General features: G+C 44.6%; 2 protein-coding genes across 2 annotated transcripts in view; one reads left to right on the forward strand and one right to left on the reverse strand.

Moving 5' to 3' along the window:
* KSR2 (kinase suppressor of ras 2) overlaps positions 1 to 22,556 on the reverse strand; it is a 420,995-nt gene that overhangs the window by 363,230 nt on the left and 35,209 nt on the right. The window lies entirely within an intron of this gene.
* On the forward strand, positions 7,970 to 9,423 carry LOC120235258 (serine/threonine-protein kinase VRK1-like). Its single transcript, XM_039237847.1, is given in 2 exon segments — positions 7,970 to 8,960; positions 8,963 to 9,423. Coding segments are annotated over 2 exon segments (1,182 nt in total). The 5' UTR covers positions 7,970 to 8,020; the 3' UTR covers positions 9,205 to 9,423.

Here is a 22,556-nt window from a genome sequence, read left to right on the forward strand (position 1 = left end):
TGACCCTCCCCTGCTCACGCTGTCTCTCTCTCTCTCTCCTAGACATAAATAAAAAAACATTAAAAAAAAAAAAAGGATATGCCTTGAGGCGCCTGGATGGCTCAGTCAGTTGAGCCTCTGACTTTGGCTCACGTCATCATCTCATGGTTCATGGGTTCGAGGCCCGCATCAGGCTCTGTGCTGACAGCTGGTGCAGAGCCTGGAGTCTGTTTCAGATTCTGTGTCTCCCTCTCTCTCTGACCCTCCCCTGCTCATGCTGTCTCTGTCTGAGAAATAAATAAAACATTAAAAAATTAAAAAAAAAAAACGATATGCCTTGATCACTGTCTTTTTACCCCCCCCCCCGCCCCTTAAACTTTGCACCCAAGTGTACAGCCTAGTCCCAGCCCTGGGTAGAGGCCTACTAACTATCTCATTTGCACTAGCAGGTTCTCTTGGCCCAGTGGTTCTCAAACCTCATTGTACATAAGACTCAACTGGGGGAATTAAAAAACACAGTAATAACAAAAGCAATGCCTACAACCTAACCTCAAACCAATTAATCAGAAGTAGAGAGGTGGTGATGGTGGTATTTTTAAAAAGTCCTCCAGACTACTTCACACCCACTAAGTCATCTACAATCAAAAAGAGAGACAGTAACAAGTGCTGGTGAGGACGTGGTGAATCAGAACCCTTGTACCCTACTGGCGGGAAAGTAACATGGCGCAGCTGCTGTGGAATACAACTGAGCACTTCCTGCAAAGCTAAACACAGAGTTACCGCACGACCCAGAAACTCCACTCGTAGGTATATGCTAAGAAAATTGAAAACATACATTCATACAAAAACTGGTACACTAATGAACACAGCAGCACTATTCACAGTCGTCGAGAAGTAGAAAGAGCCAACATCCACTGAGAAATGTGGGGATGAAAGGTGCACATCCATACAATGGGGTATGATTTGCTCATCAAATAGCAAATGGATGAACCTTGAAAACATGCTAAGTGAGAGGAGCCAGATGCAGAAAGTCACATACTACATGACTCCATTTATATGAGACATCCTAAATAGGCAAATACAGAGGGACAGAAAGTTGATTAGTGGCTGCCAAGGGCTGGTGGGAGGGAGGCAGGGGGGTGACTGCCAAGGGGCAGCATGTTTCTTCTGGAGTGATAGAAAGTTCTGGAATTAAATAGTGGTGATGGTTATGCAACCCTGTGAATATACTAAAACCATTGAACGGTACACTTTTAAAGGGGGCATTTTACAGGATGTAAATTATATGTCAATTTATTTTTTTCTTAAGTAGGCTCCACACCCAGTGGGCAGCCTGATGTGGGGCTCAAACTCATGACCTTGAGATCAAGACCTGAGCTGAGATCAAGAGTCAGACACTGAGGGGCACCTCAGTGGCTCAGTCAGTTAAGTGACCAACTCTAGATCTTGACACGGTTCATGATCTCACAGTTCATGGGTCAGAGCCCTGACCTTGGGATAATAAATAAATAAATAAATAAATAAATAAATAAATAAAAAATACACACACTTAAAAAAAAGAGTCAGACACTTAACCCACTAAGCCACCTAGGTGTCCCAAATTATAGCTCAATTAAAACAAAGCTCCCCATGTGATTAAAACACAGAACCAAGGAACTCAGTCTCCATCTCTACAAAATAGGTGTGCTGGTAGCTGGCTCCACGTCAGCAAGGTCAAGGCTCTGCTAGGGTTCAGACGCAGAGAGCTTGACAAGGCAGGGTGGTGCCAAGCAGGGCTGAGACACATCCCCGCCAGAGAACCACGAGGTGCTAGGGGGCCTGGTTTCTTCCCCTCTGTCCTGTTCCTCTTTGCCCATAGGTCAACAGAGATTGGAGCTCAGCTCCGGGGGCAGACAGCACCCACACTTTTGTTATCAGGAATTAATGTTTCATTAGTATCTATCTCCTGAGCTGTGGCAAATGCCAGTTTCAAGCCACATGATGCACAGCAGGAATGATCTGGAGGAAAAGAAAAAAAACAAACCCCGAGGTATGGGTGCCAAGGAAATACACATGAATGAAGAATAGCTTCGGCACTCAGCATGCTGTGCAGAAGAAAGGTGAGGAGGTTGCTCTCTCCCTGACCCAGCAAGTCTGCGATCTTGGCTTCTTTTAGGAGAAAAAGCACTCCAGTCCATCCAGCAGCCTCCATGATCAGGTGGCATGAAAGGTTGACTAGGAAACCACACCAGCTTCGCAGTGTCCAAAAATACAATCAAAGCCTCACTGGCACCTCCTGAGAGCCCCACACAATGGGCTGCATTCTGGCCTCTTTCCGTCTTCATCCCGTCCCCATTACCTGGCCAAACAGACATGCCTTTGAGGTAGCAACAGTCTTCAGAGGGGAGGAAAATTCTCCCCCCCGTGGAAATCCCCTTTGGTACAAAAATAAGCACTGGGTTGGTAATTTTCCTATTTTTTTTTATCATGAGCTAGGGGACTTGGGTGCTAGCTCTGTGCCAGGAGTGCAAAGACACCTGGTGATGCCAGGTCATTAATGCAGCAGAAACCGCCAAGCAGATGCCCTACAAATGTAATGGGCTCAAGTCCCCAAATTGTTGGGAATACTGTTTTATTTTGCAGTCTCCTATGAAAACACCCCCGCAGAAGTTTCAGTTGGCTTGAGAACGTGTCCACCCACACAAAAGGGTTGGCGGTCTGCTGTGCACACCGTGTGTGTGTGTGTGTGTGTGTGTGTGTGCGCGCGCGCGCGCTCGTGCATGCGCACTCACACATGCAAACACTCATATATTACACTCCGCTCAGCAACCTGACACCTCTCCCGGTTGCTTCCTGCGGATCCTGCCTTCTGCAATCAGCCGCCTGCAACCTGTCCTTCCCCGCCCCCCAATCTTGAGGCTTGGGAGACAAATGCACTTCAAAAGGGTGACGGATTGTGAACACAGACACTGATGGCCGAACTCCCACCTCTCCACACAACTATCTTAGCAGAGAGCCAAATGCAATCACACTTCAAAAGTCCTCCAGCTTAAGAAGGGGTTAGTGAAGTTTTTCTTATTCCCCTTCCTTGAAGCAAACAGTAGGAGGTTTCTAAGGGGCTGTTTTATCTCCCAGATTCTTTTTGTTTGGGAAGGGTAAGTTCCATCTGAAGTAAATCCCTGCTTGGAGGCAGGACGCAGGATCAGATGACCTCAGGCTGTGTACACTCTTGTTAAAAAATAAAAAGTCTTTCCTTTCGGGTTCCTCAGAAAGCTAAAAACAGAACTACCCTACCAGCCAGCAATCGCACTATTGGGTATTTACCCAAAGAATCCAAAACATGAATTCAGAGGGATACATGCACCTCGATGTTTATAGCAGCCTTATTTACAATAGCCAGACTATGGAAGCACGAGAGGGATGGATAAAAAAGATGGAATATTACTCAGCCATAAAAAAGAAAGAAACCTTGCCATTTGCAATGACATGGATGAAACTAAAGAGTATAATGCTAAGTGAAATAAGTCAGAGAAAGACAAAAACCGTAGGATTTCACTCGAATGCGGAATTTAAGAAACAAAACAAATGAGCAAAGGGGAAAAAGAGAGCGGAGCAAACCAAGAAACAGACTCTTAACTACAGAGAACAAACTGATGGTTACCAGGGGGAGGTGGCTGGGGGGATGGGGGAAACAGGTGACGGGGATAAAGGAGGGCACCTGTTGTGATGAGCACTGGGTGTGACGGAAGTGCTGAATCACTATATTGTGTCCCTGAAACTAATATTACGCTGTATATGAACTAACTGGAATTTAAATTAAAGCTTAAAAAAAAAGTCCCTCCATTTTATAAGACCTTGACACCATTGATCCCAGCATCTTGTAACCACAAACTATCTCAACAGTTTCATAAATGCGATTGGTATATCATGCACACTTAACATGTGATAAAAACACAAATCTCTACTTATCCTAAGGCCACACTTCCCTCAACTCCCCACCCTTTTGAGACAAAAATCACAAAATTAATTGTAAATAAAGTCCTACGAGAGGTTAAAGAAAGCCCACACACTAACATCAAAGTGTTTTCTCTGAGGAGGCCATGGTAGGCAGAATTCTAAGGTGGCCTCTAAGATCTGTTATGATCTTGTACAAGTCTTGCCCTTCATGAGTTGACATGCTGGCAGAACTTGTGACTTGCTTTCTAACCAAAAGAATAGGGCAAAGGTGATGGAATGTCATTCCCATAATTAGGACTCATTATATAAAACTCCATCTTAGCAACTGGAGAGAAAGGCTTCCCTGCTGGTCTTGAAGAAGCAAACAGCCATGTTGTGAGCTGCCTACAGAGATAGCCATATGGTCAGACCAGCTTCTAGGATGTGAGGGTGGCCTCCAGGCAATAGTCAGCAAGAAGTTGGGGCCCTCCATCACAAAGCTGCAAGGAAATCCATTCTGCCAACGATGCGAGTAAGCTTAGGAGCAGATTCCTCTCCGGTCCGACCTTCAGAGGAGAATGCAGCCCAGTCAACACCATGACTACGGCCCTGTTAGCCTCTGAGCACAGAACATGGCCAAGCCACGCCTGGACTGATGGCCCATGGAAACTGAGATAATAAATGTGTATTGTTTTGGGGCGCCTGGGTGGCTTAGTCGGTTAAGCGTCCGACTTTCGCTTAGGTCATGATCTCGCGGTTCGTGGGTTCGAGCCCCGCGTCAGGCTCTGTGCTGACTGCCAGCTCAGAGCCTGGAGCCTGTTTCGGTCTGTGTCTCCCTCACTCTCTGACCCTCCCCTGCTCACGCTGTCTCTCTCCTAGAAATAAATAAAACATTAAAATAAATAAATAAATAAATAAACGTGTATTGTTTTAAGCCACTAAGTTTGTGATAATTCGTAGGCAGCAATGTAAAACTAACACAGAAGCCCTTAACTACTTATTCAGAGGTTTATTAGCTCTTATTCCATAGGTAAATTCGTGTGTCTATTTTCCTGGACCACAATGATTAAGGACCGGTACTAAAAAGACATACCCATTAAGAATAGATCCTCTATGAAAGAGACTCTTTGCCTGTAGGCAAAAGTGCTATAATTAGTTTTTGGCTCACAGTGGGTACTCAAAGAACATTTAATGGATGCATCAAGAGAAAGGCAAGAAAAACAAAATACACATAAAATTCAAAATAAGAGTGACACCACTTATTGAAAATCCAGCATGCACCAGCACAGTGCAAGGGACTTTATATGCATGTATGTTTCATCATCACAGTAGGCATAACAAGCTGGTTATTTTCATTATTATTCATTGGGCTTTTGAGATATCACAGATAGGCAAACCCAACCCACAACTTATAACCCACAGCTTTTTTTTTTTTTTAATGTTTATTTATTTTTGAGACAGAGAGCCAGAGCACGAGCAGGGGAGAAGCAGAGAGAGGAGGAGACACAGAAGCCGAAGCAGGCTCCGGGCTCTGAACTGTCAGCACAGAGCCCGATGCGTGGCTCGAGCCCACAAACCACGAGATCGTGACCAGAGCCAAAGTCAGACACTTAACTGACTGAGCCACCCAGGTGCCCCTGTAACCCACTGCTTTTTTTTTTTTTTATTACCCACTGCTTTTTATTATCCTTCATATCATGAGAACATCAGTATCATGACCAAAGCCCGTATTTAAGAACATGCCCAACACAGAGAAGCTGTTGAGTCAACTGGCATTAGACCCTACTATTAACTGTGAAAAGCAAATGTGACGGGCCAGCGTGTGAGGCGGCCGAGCTCTGGGGCTGCACGGATCCCTGCTCTGACACTGCAAATTCACAGGCCTCCAAACCAACAGTGATTCTGGCAAAGGCATTTTCTCTTCAAAGTGCTTAGAACTGCCCGGCAAGACATCAAGTCACTGAGACCAAAAGGCGGTTTCATCTTTCCCAGCAAAGAACCTGTTGGCATAATAAATTCAGAAGCATGAAGGGCTCTTCCAAAAAAGTCAGCTTGTGAGGAGAGAAGACTCTCATCGTGACAAATGCTCAAAAAGGAATGAACGCATGAGGGGGGTCACTGAAGTGGGGGACCAGGGCTGGGGTGAGGCAAGTGAGGCGGTTACCTTGGGTGCAAAGTTTAAGGGGTGCCAAAACATTCAGGGCTAGAATAAATAAAGAATAAAATATACATTAAATATTCAATGCAATACTAAATACATACAAAAACAGAAATAAAATGTACAGTATTTTAATGCAATGCTTTCCAAAAATCAATGTGAAAAATTCATGATGAGCAAAATATTCAAATTAAAAAACAAAAACAAGCTGTGGCTGATTGTTCATTTTAAGACCCTGTGTCACTGTGCAACAGGAATTGTCCCTTCCGGTCAGCCTGCAGTTCCTACCCCCACGAGGTCATCACGTCCCCCAGCGGGCAGGTTAATGAAGGTCGACAATGGCCTGCAAACAGACTGGACAATGCAGAGCTTTCCCAAACTCTCCCACTTGGCTCTGGATATGGGAAGATATTTTGATAAGGGCCTATGAGGCATGCATGTTTCCCTTTTCCAATATGGCTCTGCTCAGCACGAAGAGAAACTGTCAAAACTCCCTTTCCCTGGGCCAGCAAGTCATTCATGGTTAAAGATTTCTGCCTTCATAAACACCGAATGGCCAAATATAATGAACAGAATTTTGAATTCGGTTTGAAAATCTGAAAATTCTGCAATGTAACAACGGTAGGTCTGTACTTGCTAAAGGTAAACTACCAGGAAAGGAAAAAGGGGCTCTTCAGTACAAAGGTCAACAAACTCCTCTTGTAAGATGTCTTGGGGTGCCTCGGTGGCTCAGTTGGTTAAGCGGCCAACTTGGGCTCAGGTCATGACCTCGCGCTTCGTGAGTTCAAGCCCTACATGGGGCTCTGAGCCTGGAGCCTGCTTCGGCCTTTGTGTCTCCCTCTCTCTCTCTGCCCCTTCCCCTCCCCAGCTCATTCTCTCTTACTCCCTCTCTCTCTCTCAAAACTGAATAAACGTTAAGAATTTTATTAAAAAATAAAATAAAATGTCTCTGCTAAGCCAGCCCTGATAAAAAAAAAAATAATCCAAAGGTTCCACACATTTTTAGATTCTTCACAAATAAATACTGAACAGTGAAGAGAGATCTATACGGTCTCTGTAGTCAGACTGCTTGGATTCAAATCCTACCATGTATGAGCTGTGTGACCTTGGGCAAGTTCCTTAACCTTTTTGAGCTGAGAAATAGAAGATAACCATCATCTCTACATCATACTGTTGTTGTGAGGATTCACTGAACAGGTAGGCTTAAAGCACTCAGAACTGAGCCTGACACAAGTGAGCCCCGGACAAATGTGAGCCACGTTAATAAGGGCAAGAGTTTGGTCTTCATACTTCATACATATTTATAAAGACATTTCCCTTTGATTTTCTTTTCAGTTATGTTTGTCACCAGTTTTGACAAAATCACGGTTAAGAAAGGCTACAATTTATAAATAAAGCACATCCAAAAATAAGGGTTTGACTTACATCTTATGATTCTCCAGGCTTATAAAACAGGCTGGAGAGCTTCTGAGCTGACCCTGGGTTATATAGCTAAAGTACAGGAAAGTGTGCTTTCTATCCAAAAGCAAATATTGTAGGGCTATCGAGTTGCCAGATGTAGCAAATAAAAATAGAGGACATCTAGTTAAATTTGAATTTTGGATAAATGAATCTGGTTTTTTTAGCATATGTCCCAAATATTGCCTGGGACATCCTTAAACTAGAAAATATCATTCATTGAGGCACCCGGGTGGCTCAGTCAGTTGAGCGTCCAAGTCTTGGTTTTGACTCAGGTCATGACCTCACAGTTTAGTGGGTTCAAGCCCCGAGTTGGGCTCTGCACTGAGAGCTTAGAGCCTACTTGGGATTCTTGCTCTCTCTCTCTCTCTCTCTGCCCCTCCCCAACTTGTGCCCATTCTCTCTCTCAAAATAAATAAATAAACTTAAATCTTTAAAAAACAAAACCTTCGAAAAGCGGCGGGAAGTTCGTACAGTGCAGAAGGCGACGTGTCTACGGCTCGGGTGAAAATGCCTCGTGTAAAAGCGGCTCAGGCTGGAAGATAGGTCTCTGCAAAGAGACGGCTTGCGGAACACTTTGCAGCTGGGGAGATCATCACTGACATGACGAAGAAGGAATGGAAACTAGGATCGCCCATCGGCCAGGGTGGCTTTGGCTGTATCTATCTTGCTGATCTGAATTCTTCAAAATCCGTGGGCAGTGACGCACCATGTGTTGTAGAAGTGGAGCCCAGTGACAACGGACCACTCTTCACTGAACTGAAGTTCTACCAGCGAGCTGCCAAACCAGAGCAAATTCAGAAGTGGATTCATACCCATAAGCTGAAGTGCCTGGGTGTTCCCAAGTATTGGGGGTCTGGTCTACATGATAAAAACGGAAAGAGTTACAGGTTTATGATAATGGATCGCTTTGGGAGTGACCTTCAGAAAATATATGAAGCAAATGCCAAAAGGTTTTCTCGGAAAACCGTCTTGCAGCTGAGCCTAAGAATTCTGGATATTCTGGAGTATATTCACGAGCACGAGTATGTACACGGAGATATCAAGGCCTCAAATCTTCTTCTGAGCCACAAGAATCCTGACCAGGTATACTTGGTAGATTATGGCCTTGCTTACCGGTATTGCCCAGAAGGAATTCATAAAGAATACAAAGAAGACCCCAAAAGATGTCACGACGGCACAATTGAATTCACCAGCATTGACGCGCACAATGGTGTGGCCCTATCAAGGCGCGGTGATTTGGAAATACTCGGTTACTGCATGATCCAGTGGCTTAGTGGCCGTCTTCCTTGGGAGGACAATTTGAAAGATCCTAACTATGTTAGAGATTCCAAAATTAGATACCGAGAAAATATTGCAGGTTTGATGGACAAATGTTTTCCTGAGAAAAATAAGCCAGATGAAATTGCTAAATACATGGAAACAGTGAAATTATTGGACTACGCTGAGAAACCTATCAGAACTTGAGGGACACTCTTCTGCAAGGACTGAGAGCCATAGGGAGCAAGGATGACGGCAAGCTGGACCTCAGCCTCATGGAGAATGGAGGCCCGAGAGTAAAAACACAAACAAAGAAGCGAAAGAAAGGGACTGAGAGCACAGAATTCAGTGTTGAAGATATGGAATGCTCAGACACACAGACAGAAGAGGCCACACAAACCCGTTCAAAAACCAGGAAGAGAGTCCAGAAGTAAATCAAATGCTGTCAGCCGATTTTTCTTTGCTTCCTTTTGTTTGACTTTCTCCTCTTTTTCTGTTTTCATTGTTATATTTTCATGTGAGTCTTTTAGGGTAGGGCTAACCATGAAGTTCCTGTGTCTTTGAAAAATATGAACTTTTTTATTAAATTACTTTGTACAACTTATTAAAGGTCAATTTATAAAGTTTAAGATCTTCAGGTTATGTACTCTTAGAGCTATCACAGGCTGAGTGTGTTTGATGTTCTGGAGCAGAAATGAGAAAAACTCCCATGATGTGCACTTTCCAGATCGTTGTATGTTGCCCAGAATGTATATGCCTGCTTAGACAGAGTCCTTACCTTGAAGGAAATACAAACCTTAAAATAAAAGGCTTTTTTTGCGTGATAAAAAAAAAAAAAAAACCTTCATTGCTTATCTGAAATTCACATGTAACTGATCTTTTATTTTACCTTGCAACCCTACCAAGGGGCAAACAGTTCAAATATTCCAGTCTAACCCCTACAATACCACTGCAGGAGAATGTGTGTATTCCATACTGCTAATGACGACCAGGACAATAACCAAAGATTATATCCTGCTTGGTCACTTCTGTTCAAGGGGACAAAAAATGTTTTTTTTGAAACAGACACATTAAAACAAACTTCGAAATGCTCTGTCAAAATTGGTTTGCATGCCAGCCCCTGACGGGTCAGTCATCACAAGGCAGGGTAACTCTCTTATCAGGTATAGGACAGTGTCCCTGGCACTACACAGAGGGAGCTGTGACTTCCGGGCCCCTTAACCAGGCCCTGAGGGTTCACATCACAGGACACCAGCCTCACAGGGGAGCTCCACACTTGAAGGGGTGTTGCTGCTATATTCAGTATCTCAATACATTGAATGAGGAAATTCAAAGGATGGGGTCCCTATAGGCATCCAGGATATATACATGGTCTCCTCAGTTCTCGACCAACCACGTGGAGACTGAAATTATAGGAGAATTCAGAAGTCCAGACCATGTCCATCATATTACTGTTTGCCACCTGAATGCTCTATTTAAATGCAGACTGTCTTTGGGGTGTCTGGGTGGTTCAGTTGGTTAAACATCTGACTCTTGATTTTGGCTCCAGGCATGATCCCAGGGTCATGGGATTGAGCCCCGAATCAGGCTCTGTGCTGAACATGGAGCCTGCTTCAGATTCTCTCTTTCTTGGGGCGCCTGGGTGGCTCAGTCGGTTAGGCGGCCAATTTCAGTTCACGTCATGTACTAGCAGTCCGTGAGTTCTCTCTGTGCTGACAGCTCAAAGCCTGGATCCTGCTTCGGATTCTGTGTCTTCCCCTCTCTCTGCCCCCCCCCACCCCCCGCTCATGCTCTGTCTCTCTCAAAAATAAACAAACATTAAAATTTTTTTAAAAAGATTCTTTCTCCCTCTGTCCCCCTCCCCTGCTCACACTCTCTCTCTAAAGTTTAAAAAAAAAATGCAGACTGGGGGCACCTGGATAAGTCAGTCAGTTAAGCTTCCAACTCTTGGCTTTAGCTCAGATCATGATGTCACTGTTCATGAGTTTGAGCCCCAAGTCGAGCCCCATGCTGACAGCACAGAACCTGCTTGGGATTCTCTCCCTCTTTTTGTGCCCACCCCCCCCCCCGCACTCATATTTTTTTTCTCTCTCTCTCTCTCAAAATAAATAAACTTTTAATAAATAAAATTTTAGGGGCACCTGTGTAGGTCAGTCGGTTAAGCATCTGACTTCAGCTCAGGTCATGATCTCACGGTTCGTGAGTTCAAGCCCTGTGGCAGGCTCTGTGCTGGCAGATCAGAGCTTGGAAACTGCTTCAGATTCTGCGTCTCCCCCTTACTCTCTGCCCCTCCCCTGCTCATGCTCTCTCTCTCTCTCTCTCTCTCTTTTTCTCTCTCTCAAAAATAAATAAACATTTAAAAAACTCTTTTAAACTAAAATTTTTTTAGTCTTTTTAAACTTCAGACTGTCTTTTAAAAAGTAGAAAACAGACTCCAGTGACGTTATAATCTCATTCCTCTACTAAACATACAGGACTTCCATATACTGGGAGGAGGGAAATATTATTAGTTACATTTTGTGAATGAAGAAACAGTTCTTTAAGGGTGTTAATGGCTTCGCCAAGGTCACAGAACTGGTAAATGGCAGAATCTGAACTCAAACCCATATGTGTTGAATCCTGAAGATAATGCGCCCAGCCCCTGGGCCAGTGTTTTTTCCAACCTTGCCGTCTGCTTACCACCTTTCTGACCTTTGCCTCAGCCACTGCTGTTTATTTAAAATAAGCGATTTAGGGGGTGCCTGGGTGGCTCAGTCGGTTGGGTGTCTGACTTCGACTCAGGTCATGATCTCGCAGTCTGTGGGTTCGAGCCCCACATCAGACTCTGTGCTGACAGCTTGGAGCCTGGAGCTTGCTTCAGATTCTGTCTCCATCTCTCTCTGCCCCTCCCCTGCTCATTCTCTGTCTCTCTCAAAAATAAATAAACATTAAATTTTTTTTTTTAAATCAGCAATTTAGGGGGTGCCTGGGTGGCTCAGTCAGTTAAGCATCCAATTTCAGCTTAGGCCGTGATTTCATGGTTCATGGGTTCGAGCCCCATGTCAGGCTCTGAGCTTGCTTCAGATTCTGTCTCTCTCTCTCTCTCTCTCTCTCTCTCTCAATCTCTCTCTCTGTCCCTCCCCTGCTTGTGTGCTCTCTCTCAGATAAATACACTTAAAAAAAAAACAAGTAAAATCAATAATTTTTACATCTGTAAAATTTGTATTCAGCTAATGCAGATCTACTATCATGCTCATGTTAGCGCTGTCCTATACAATAGTATCCGGGCAGCCATAATTTTGATATGCTACTTACGTATTTTCTAACACAAATAAAATGGAACCCATAGCTATTAAAATGCAAAATGTTTTGCTCACATGCCACACCCAGCCCCAAATCACTGGGTGTGCCCCCAGTGGTCAATGCAACATACGCTGGGGTGCTCAGAACTCCAGAACCAGTAAAAGCAATGCAGGGGAGCAGGGGTTCAGAGGAGGGAGGAGAAAAGGCTAATGCACTTCATAGACCACGTGCACCGTGGCTACAGTACGCGAGCAATGGAAAATTCTGCAGAACTGACAACTCCTCCTCCCAAATGTATTCTCCTCCCAAAAAGGACAGCACCTTGTAGCAGAAAAATACATTATGCTCAAGAGCCGGGTGACAAGGGTCGGAATCACAGCTCTGCCTTATGCCTGGGGACGAGACACGGAGCCATACTAAGGGAAAATACTGAATAAAATAACCACAAGGTACAAGTCATACACCCTTGTCTTTCTGAAGAGATCTGGACTCAATTACACCAAGTTTCCCTTTTTCTGATCTGATCCCATGATTTTAAAAGGAGGAAGATAGCATGTCGTAATTAGTAAAAAAATGAGTGACCGTGATCATAGTTAACATTCATTCATTCATTCTGCAAATATTTACTGAGTACCTACAACATGCCAGGCATATGGATGACATATATTTAAAAATCGCTTGCCTTGGACTTATAGAATTATTGAATCACTGTATTGCCCACATGAAACTAATATAACACTGTACGTTAATTATTCCGGAATCAAAACTTTTTAAAGATCACTTCCCTTCACACAGCTCCTACCCTGGGCAGGCATAAGCTTTGGGTGTGTCCACGACTGTCTCACTCTTACAGCAGCGGCTCTCAAAGTTTAGTGCAGATCAAATCCCTTGCAGGACTGGTTAAAACACAGATCCCGGGCCCCACTCTAGAGCTGCTGATTCAGTAAGTCTGGCGTGGGAATCTGAAAACTCTGCATTTCTAACCCGTGCCCAGCTGAAACTAATTCACGCTGCTGGTCAGGGACCTACCTCAGAGAGCCACTGGCCTTCCACAACTCTATGAGGCAGGTACTCCTATTCTCCTCGTTGACAGACAGGGGAACTGAGGCTCAGAGAGGTGACATTAGCGCACAGCTTAAGACGGGAAGTAACCACGCCAAGATTCACGCTTAGTTCTTTCTGACTACGTCTCTGAAATTAACCACTGTGATCTGTCTTTGTTCAGGACGGGGAGCCTGCCACGCTGATTTAGCAGAGACTGAACAGGTGTGCTTTCTTTAGCCAGAATTTCTAAAATTCAAAGAAGTGAGTCCTCCATCCCGTGAAGCTGGATGTGCCAGATCTGGGAGCGCAAGACGACGCTCGGCAGGCACCTCAGGTGAGATCTGGTCTCCAGGTAAATGCACAACAGCTGCACCTGTCTCCCAATACCCTCTGCTAACTAATCTGCAGGGCTGGATTGACGTCAGCCCCAATGGAAACTGCTCTCCTGCCCTGACCTGTTTAGAGATTAAGAGAACACAGAGAGAGAGAGAGAAAATATCAAAAAAAGTGAATGGAAAAATCTGCAAGCAAACCAGCCACCTCTAAGACTCCAAGGTTAAAGTAAGTTGACCTCGCACGGTTTCGTCATGAAATTCAAGGGAAGAGAAATTAATGTGATAGCTTTCCAGAAGTATCTGGAGGGGCGATTTTAGCCACATGTTTCTTGCATTAAAAAATTTAAAAAGGCTTGTTTCCTTTTTTTCTTCCTATAAAGCTATATAATGCTGGCTTTATAATCATCCTTTCACTGACCCTCTTTGGGGGCTGACGACTCACTGAGAAGGTATTCAATATAATCGCACTACTTTTCTTCTAGAGAGAAAAGCAGCAGCTCCAGGAGCTCCTGATGAGAGCTGGAAAACACTGGAAGATTCAGGTTGGGTAAAAGTGAAGTGATAATTAGTTCCCAAGAAAGAAGAAGGTAATCGGGAAAAAAAAAAAAAAAAGAAAACTTTGGGTATTTGCAAGACAGAGTGGTTGACAGCAATCAATTGATAGCACGGCTTCAAGATCTTCCATTTTATTTGGTGTTAAAATGAAAGCAATTCATACATGGAAAAGCAAAGCACAGAACAGATTTTCGTGAGCTTGTCATATATCCAGGTACACACATTTCCAAATAAACATTGGGAACAAATAAGTAGAAAACGATTAACTTTGGCTCTGTTCACGCTTTTTTGCGAGACTAATTATTTACCGAGTTTAGCTTTCTTTTGGGTTACGTTTTCGAAGCCGCTGGCATGTTTACTGAGCGAGGCTGCTTCTAAAATCTGAACAAATGAGAAACACACACCCACCTTCACCTTTAAGGGACATCATCAAGGCAAAATATTCCTAAGCAACCAGCCTCACTAGTAGAACTGTAAACAGGAGCACAATTCACAAAAGCCGCCCTTTCTACTACCTGGAGGATGTCTACGGCGTAGCTCTTAAGTATAGTATCACTATGAGGCGAATATATAAAGACAATACTCCATCTTTGGGATCTATTGGAAAAGTCATAGAATTCTGAGGTCAAAGAGACTTCGATGTCTGCCCTGACTTCCACAAGAATGGAGGGGCATAGTGTATTAAGTCAAACAAACCTTCTAACACAATCCAGAGAAAAGCTATGGACCCGGAGTAAGTCACACTTGCGTTTCCAAACCAAGTCACAGGGTATTCATTCGAGCAATGAGGTAGCTGAGCAACAAAACGTCCCGTTCTATTCTGGTATTTAATTCACTCTGGTCTAGCACTACTTTGAACGTTGAAACTAAAAGAGAGCCAACCCAATTTTGCAGGTAAGGAAAGTAAGACATGGAGGAGGGGCATGACGTGCAGAGCCAAGAAGCAAGTTAGTCTCAGCGCCAAGACTCAAGCTTGGTTTTGACTCCCAAGACCAATATGCATGGCCTTCTACTCATGGTTTTCAAACTGGGTTCCACGGACCCCTCAGGGGTTCCACACGGAGTCTACAAGGCAGGATTCCAGTATCCCCAGCTGCCTTAACCTAGTGGCGGTACCTTACCAACTTTATATGTTAGCGTCTTTGTAAGATTTCACTTAGAAAGAGGGACTCCACTGCCTGAACAAGATTTGGACATCACTTCCCTATCCCTATGGTTGTCTTTTATCAAACAAATTCCCTCCCTACCAGGTCTAAGTTACCAAAAGGTTAAGCCTCTGCAGACCCCTTCTGCTGCCCCCAAACCCAGCTCCTGTGTTTTTTAACTGGCTTTATTCTCCAGTACAATTACCTAAGATGCCATTGCCCAAAGTGTAGTATGTGTACACCTGTTAATATCAGGGAATGTTGTAGCTGGAATGTACACATGGCATTAAGTAATCCTGAATCACATGGTATGCAAGTTACTCCCTTTTTTAATTCTTCTGCCTTTACATTAAGTTTATACCAAGAAAGCCTCAGTTTAGTGCTATTATACCCTTAACAACTCCCCAGGGGTTGCTTTGTACTTATTCCTGCATTGGGCTCAGGAAGGCAGGGTTGAATAATGCTCCTGCCCTCAAAGGCCATACTCCAGCCATGGCATTAATTCCTATGTTATCACAATTTAAACTTATGTCGCTTTTAGAAAAGCTTCAAGAGTTTACAAGATCCATTAGAGCCAACGAGAGGAATGCTCTGAGCAGCACGGGCAGGGCCAAAGCTTCACCTGTACCCTCTTATTATGGGACACAGTGTTACATAGCATCATGGGATTCTTGAAAGGAGACTCTGGAGTGTGTTGCTTTGGGAAACCTTTTTTCTTCAAATGTCAGTTTAAAAGGCAGGCATGAGTCAAGCAGGAAGCAGACCATAGTATGAGCCTAGGAAAACAGGTGGCACCTGTGTGCTCATCTACGCTACTTCGTCCCTAGCAAAGGGAAGGACGGCATTCACAAAGACCAGAGGGCTCACTGCCTCCTACAACCGATCATGTCTGGAATTCACTACCAGACACTCCTGCCACATAGGCCCCATAGAACCCGCCAGAGCAAGTGGTTGTAGGGCTCACTACTTTAAGATCCCATGCGTTTCTATGCTTCCTTGAATCAGTCAAGTCTGATGAACTTCCATGCATCCTTCAAAACTCAGGGGAAGGTTATCTCCTGTTAAATCTTCTCTATGGTAGATTATATTAATTGGCAGATTCCCCCCCCCTCTCTTTCTCCCTCTCCCTCTCCCCCTCCCCCCCATCTCTCTGTCTCTCTCTCTTTTTCATACACACACATACACACATGGAGAATAATCCCCCTACCCCATTAATAATGGGCTTGGTCAGGTGACTTGCTTTGGCCAATGGAATGTGAATTGATATGTTTGCCACACTGAGCATACACCTGGTTTGGTTTGGCCTCTTGTACGCCTGTGATCTGTCATGAGAAGATGCCCAGGTAGCTGCTGTTCATACAGCCTGGGTCCCAGATTGAGAGTCCCATGAAGCAGACTTGAGCCCAAGCCACAGCCTTCCAGCACAACTGCTGTACTGATTCACAGACAGACTAATGAGCAAGAAATAAGAGTATCTGTTGTAGTAATCACTGAAGTTGGAGACTATTTGTTAGTGCAGCAAAAGCTGACTAATACACTCCCCAAGCAAGACCTCCCTCCTCTGCTTATGAGAGTTCTGGAACATAGAGCTCTCAAGAGCTCTCAAGTTCTCAAGAACTTGGTTAGAGAACCAAGGACTTTTTATCATGCTTTAAATTTTTTTCTTTACAAGTCCATGTCCTCATGAGATAGTTAATTCCTTAAAGAACCATATCTCTTCCAGGTTCTTATAAAACTGGTTTTCAATATACCTGCTGAATACACTGTAGTACTGACCAGACAACTACAAATTGTAGCAATCACAAACTCTCAATCGCTACAGGCATGAGTAGCACACGCAGGAAAATTTAAAACACCCCAACATATCGCTTGGCAAAAATCAAGGGCTTGGGGGCACGTGGGTGGCTCAGTCGGTTGAGCATCTGACTCTTGATTTTGGTTCAGGTCATGATCGCACCATTCACGAGCTCGAGCCCCACATCGGGCTCTGAGCTGGCAGTGTGGAGCCTGCTTGGGATTCTCTCTCTCCTCTCCTTCTGCCCCTCCCTGGCTTGCTCTCTATCTCTTGTCTCTCTCTCTCAAAAATAAACAAACCTAAAAACAAAAAAGAAGACAGTGTTTATGCTTCTTAGACCATGAGGACCAACTGTCCTGAGCCTTGAAGCCAGAAACGATCAGCTCAGAATCTGAGGCCATCTCAAAAGACCACGTGAATCGTTAGCCACTGTTTCGTGTGTGATGAACATGTTGCTTTTCTAAGTGAAAACATTGAAAATATACCCCCACCTTGCATAATTTTGCTTGGGCCTTTCCTAACCTAAATGATCACAAGCAGGCTAGGCCTCCTTCAGCCCCGAGGAAGTGATGCAATAAACCAGACTCTTAGATTCCTGATACTGTCACACATCGAATATGAAAATTAACTTCTCCCAAGATCTCAGTAACCAGCCACATCGAGTGGGAAAAGCTACTTTGCTGGTATTTAGCTGTTTGGATCTTGAACCTTGCTTGGTCCTGTACCTTGGCTTCCTGGTTAAAATAACAGTAGAGATTAATATTATTTCAATGATGGTACGTTATATTGTTCTGGGAAACACAAAAAACACAGCTGTGGCCTACAGACCATTTGGAACCTTGGACACTTAGAGCAAAACCTTGCCAGTATAGAAGGACTGTGTTCTAATGAATGTCCTTATGGAAGACTGTCATTCTGTTTGTCCACAGGGATTTAAAGTTGTCTGAGAGGTTTCTTTTTCATGTATGTTTATTGATTTTTGAGGGAGAGAGAGCACAAGTGAGGGATGGGCAGAGAGAGAGAGAGAGAGAGGGAGACACACACACACACACACACACACAGAACCTGAGGCAGGCCCCAGGTCCTGAGGTGTCAGCGCAGAGCCCGACACGGGGCTCAAACCCATGAACTGTGACATCATGACCTGAGCCGAAGTAGGACACTTAACTGACTAAGCCACCCAGGCGCCCCATTGTCTGAGAGTTTTGAAATGATAGAGAAACGCTAATAAGGTAAGGTCAAGCAAGAAAAACCAGATACAAAGCACTGCATGTAGATGACCCTGATATATAAAGGGAAAAAAAAATACCAAAAATGTTTCAGTGAAGGCTTTTGGGTGGTGGGATTATGGAACTGTTTGTACTTCTTAACACTTCTGCACACTGTCTAAATGTTCAACAAGGAGCCAGATTTTTAAAACACACAGTAGAGAGAAAAGCTCAACACTCCAGAGGACAGAATTTTCTCTGATCGCGGCTCTTTGAATGTTGTATTTCAGGAAGAGAGCAATCAGGGGCCTGTGAAGATAGTGAAATGCCAGCGAGGGAGGCTTACCTAGTTAAAAAAAAAAAAAAAAAAAACATTGGCAGTCAGTCCCCTCAGGGCAGGCACTGTTTCCAGCAGTTCTGGAAACAGTTTGTTCCAAATTAACCTTTTGATGAGACTCTCTGGCGAGCCCAGAGGTGAGAGGCCCTACCCAGGGCAGGGGAGCCGGGAATAAAGATGGGGTGCCTGTGACATCCGCGACTAGACAGTGAATGGCATCTCTTGACCCCTCGCTGAGGCAGCTTCAGAAGCAGAGTGCTTGATCCCCAGGGGACCCAAAAGAAGAAACATCCCCGGGATTTGTACAGTGAGTTTCTAGACCAGGACGCAGGGACCTGGTTTCTTTCTGCTGTGAGCCGCTCACATGTCAGGGGGCTGTGGGGAGCTTCGAAGTCCCCCCAAGGAAGCGGTCACCACCACCAGGTGCCACGCCCCCACCCTTCCACACATCGTCCACTTAAATCTGTTGGTCCTACCGCAGTGGGCTGAATAGTGTCTCCCCAAAATTCATGTCCCCCTGGGACCTCGGAATGTGACCTTCTTTGGAAATAGGATCTCTGCAGATGTAACTAAGGTAAGAATTGAGAGGAGATCATATTAAATTGGAGTGGGCCCTAAATCCAATGAGAGTGTCCTTATAAGAGACAGAAATAGGACACAGAGGGAAGACGGCCATGTGAGGGTGAAAGGGGAGGGGGAGAAAGGGAGGGAGACCAGAAGGATGTGGCCGCAAACCACAGGAGCCCCCAGAAGCCGGAAGGGCCAAGGACAGAGCCTCCCTCTATAGCTTCTAGAAGGAGGCGGGCCCTGCTGACACCCTGACATCAGCCTTCTGGCCTCCAGAACCGTGAGAGAATACATTTCAATTGTATTTACCACCCGGTCGGTGGAATTTTGTTTCGGCAGCCCCAGGAAATGAATACACCTACCTTCACCCACATTCTCCACCCCTGCCTCTTAAACCTGGTTCCTAACCACCTGTGATCATCTCCTGTGACTTTTCTCCTCTCTCCCTCTTTTCATTCTCAATCAGGCCACCGGCTCCAAAAGGGTCCTGAGGGGGTCCTGCCACTGACTGGCTGTGTGGCTCTGGATATCAGACTCTAAGTGCACCAGATTTCCCATCTGCAAACTGGGATGAATGGTAAACCGGGCACACGCTGTTACTGGTGGGGAGGGGGGGGTTGGAAAGCCAAGAAATAATCCATGCAAAGCACTTCAGCACACCTGACACTTTGGAAACACTCAACTGACTTTACCCGTCGTAATCAGTAATGCTTTTCCTCAGCTGCTTAGGGCTGTTTATCGGCACTCCCTCCTAGGTCCATCTGCACAGCCCTGAACAAAAGGAGGGCCGAGAGAAGAGTGCAGGATTCTGGGCTTCCCAGAACGATGTAGAGAAATTTGTGGGTACCAAATACCAAATCTGAGATGTTACCACTTTAGAGTTTGCAGACGACTTCCACTCTGCGTGATCCGTTTGATTCTCATAATAACTTCATGAAGTAGAAGTCATTACCCTCGTTGTATGGATAAAGAAAACAAGCTCAGATTGTTGAAGTCATGTTCAGCTAATGTTTATGGCCAATCCTCTGCTTTCTTGCAGATCGGATTTGTAAATATCACAAAGAGATTACAAGATCTCTGATACAAGATCTCCCCTTCCATCCTTATGTCTCAGTGCCTGGCAATAGCAGGTGCTTTGACACTACTTTGACGAAAGCAGGTGATCCACTTTCATATGCGTAAGCTCAATACAGTGTGAAGTTAGGGATGGATCTCCAAGTGTGGAGGGCTGTGGGTCAGCGGAGCATCTCAGGGAGACAAGACCGTGTGGTGAGAATCGGCGACATCACATGTCAGCTGGGGTCCAAGGTCACCCAAAACCACTACTGTCCCAGGAATAGTGTGTGTCTGCAGTGAATTTTTTCCTCCCCCAGAACCGAGATTCAGGATCTGACAAGCCCCTTATGGAGCCGTTAGGACAGGGAACTTTGAGCCCGGATGACCACGCCTTCACTCTTCTAAGCAACACGCAATGACGTACTTGTACATACTGTGTATGCATACCTACCAGGCAGTGGGGAAATAGTGGTAACCAACACTGATGTGACCATTGCTGTGAGGTTGACCAGAAGCTAACCTTTCCCTGGGAAATCCAAAGAAAACTGTCATATCTGTGTGTTCATGGATCCTGACAAATCCAGAAGCTTTGGCCTGCGATATATCCTTAAAAGTTTTCCTGGTGGGTTTTTTTTTCCAAGACCGGATTCAAATATCTCTTCCTCCTTGAAGTTTCTCCAAGACTTGAAGAAGATCAATGCTCTCTTTCCAACACACCCAGAACACCACCCCGACATCTGCCCTCTATGCATTTGAGTGTGCAAACCGAAGCCCTACATGGTGCCTCATGCAGCATCCTAGAACACACCTGTGATCATGCCACTCCTGTACGTGAACTTTCAGTGGCTCCCAATGCCCATCCCACTAAGTATTTAAAGCACTTGACAATATGGCCGCAGTCTTGATGAGCAGCTTCCACACACTCCAGCTACAAACCCTGCACTCCCTTGCCCTGTCTCTTGCTTGCGACCTCTATTCCTTTCCCCTTATCATCTCCTAATGACCTTTCAATACTCATTTCCAATATTGTTTCTTCTAAACCTTATCTGGTCCTTCAAACCAGGCATGCTCTTGCCCCTGCGTTGAACAACGCCTGTGCTCTAACTATAGGTTATTGGTATACAAGTCACAGAGCCCCCAGGCTGCTCAGCCCCCAACAATGAAGAGAGAGTTGGGACTGCTACCTTGGTCCAAAGCACAGGATTGCTTTGCAGGGCCTTTGTGTCTCTTTGTAGCTATCAACTGCCTTGAACAGAATAATAGGTGAGAGGAACATTCCAAGGAACAGGCCAGGGTATCCATCAACTTTAAACACAATGTGGCAGAAGGTAAATCCTCAAGTAGGCATATACTAAGCTACCTGTTGCTGCACTGTGCATAATAACAGAACAATTAGAAATCCTCTAAATGGTGGTACCTAGGTGGCTCTGTCAGTTAAGTGCCCAACTCTCAATCTCAGATATTGATGTCAGGATTATGATTTCAAGCCTCACATTGGGCTCAATAGTGGGCGTGGAGCCCACTTAAAAAAAAAAAAGAAATCTAAATGACTTTTAATAGGAAAATGGTTAAATAAACTACTCAGCATCCATATTATGGCTGCCATTAGTGCTACTCACTAATTCCTTGTTCACTTCTCATAAAAGACTATACCTCCCCATATCCTTTAAAGTAAGGCATGGCCATGTGACCTGCTTTAGCCAATGATACATGAGCAGAAATGACAGATTTCACATGCAAACAGAAACCTTCAAGAATCAGTGTGGGGGCCTCTATAGGCCCTGTTTCTGCCTCAGTGACTGTGAGGTTGAAGCCCCCATCGGCCTAGGCCCATGAGTGACCAGAGACCCCTGCTGACCTGCACTGAACATACAGCATGAGAGGAAAACACATTGTTATTGTGTTAGGCTACTGAAACTTCAGGGTTGTTTGTTACTGCAGCATACCCTAGCCCATGCTGACTGGTATACATCCAGAGAGTACAATGTAGCACTCTAAAGATGAGACTAGCAATTATAAACATGTATGCGCCTAACAATAAAGCCCCAAAATACATGAAATAATGACTAACTCGCAGAACTGATAGGAGAAACAATGGAATAATAGTAGTTGAGTACTCTTTATACTTTGAATATTTAATAATATTTTAATATTCCACTCTCAATAAATGGTAGAAGAAATACACAAAATCAGCAAGAACAGAGATTCTTGAAAAAGAAGCAATAATGGGAAATATTCCTAAATGAAAAAAGAGAATTACAGAATGATGTATATAGTAAATGTGTAAAATATATATTTATACACAAAACAGTGGCATGTATGCAAATACACAGAAAACCGTCTAGAAGGATACACAGCGAACTGGCAATGCTGGTTAATTTGGGGGAACAGGAAAGAAGCCCCCAGGAATGGAAGGGTAATCAAGGATATTTTAGTGCTTGCTATCTGTAATATTCTAATTG

This window comes from Hyaena hyaena, unplaced genomic scaffold (genome assembly GCF_003009895.1).
Source record: "Hyaena hyaena isolate Hyena2069 unplaced genomic scaffold, ASM300989v1 scaffold_0, whole genome shotgun sequence".
In the NCBI taxonomy this organism is placed as follows: Eukaryota; Metazoa; Chordata; class Mammalia; order Carnivora; family Hyaenidae; genus Hyaena; species Hyaena hyaena.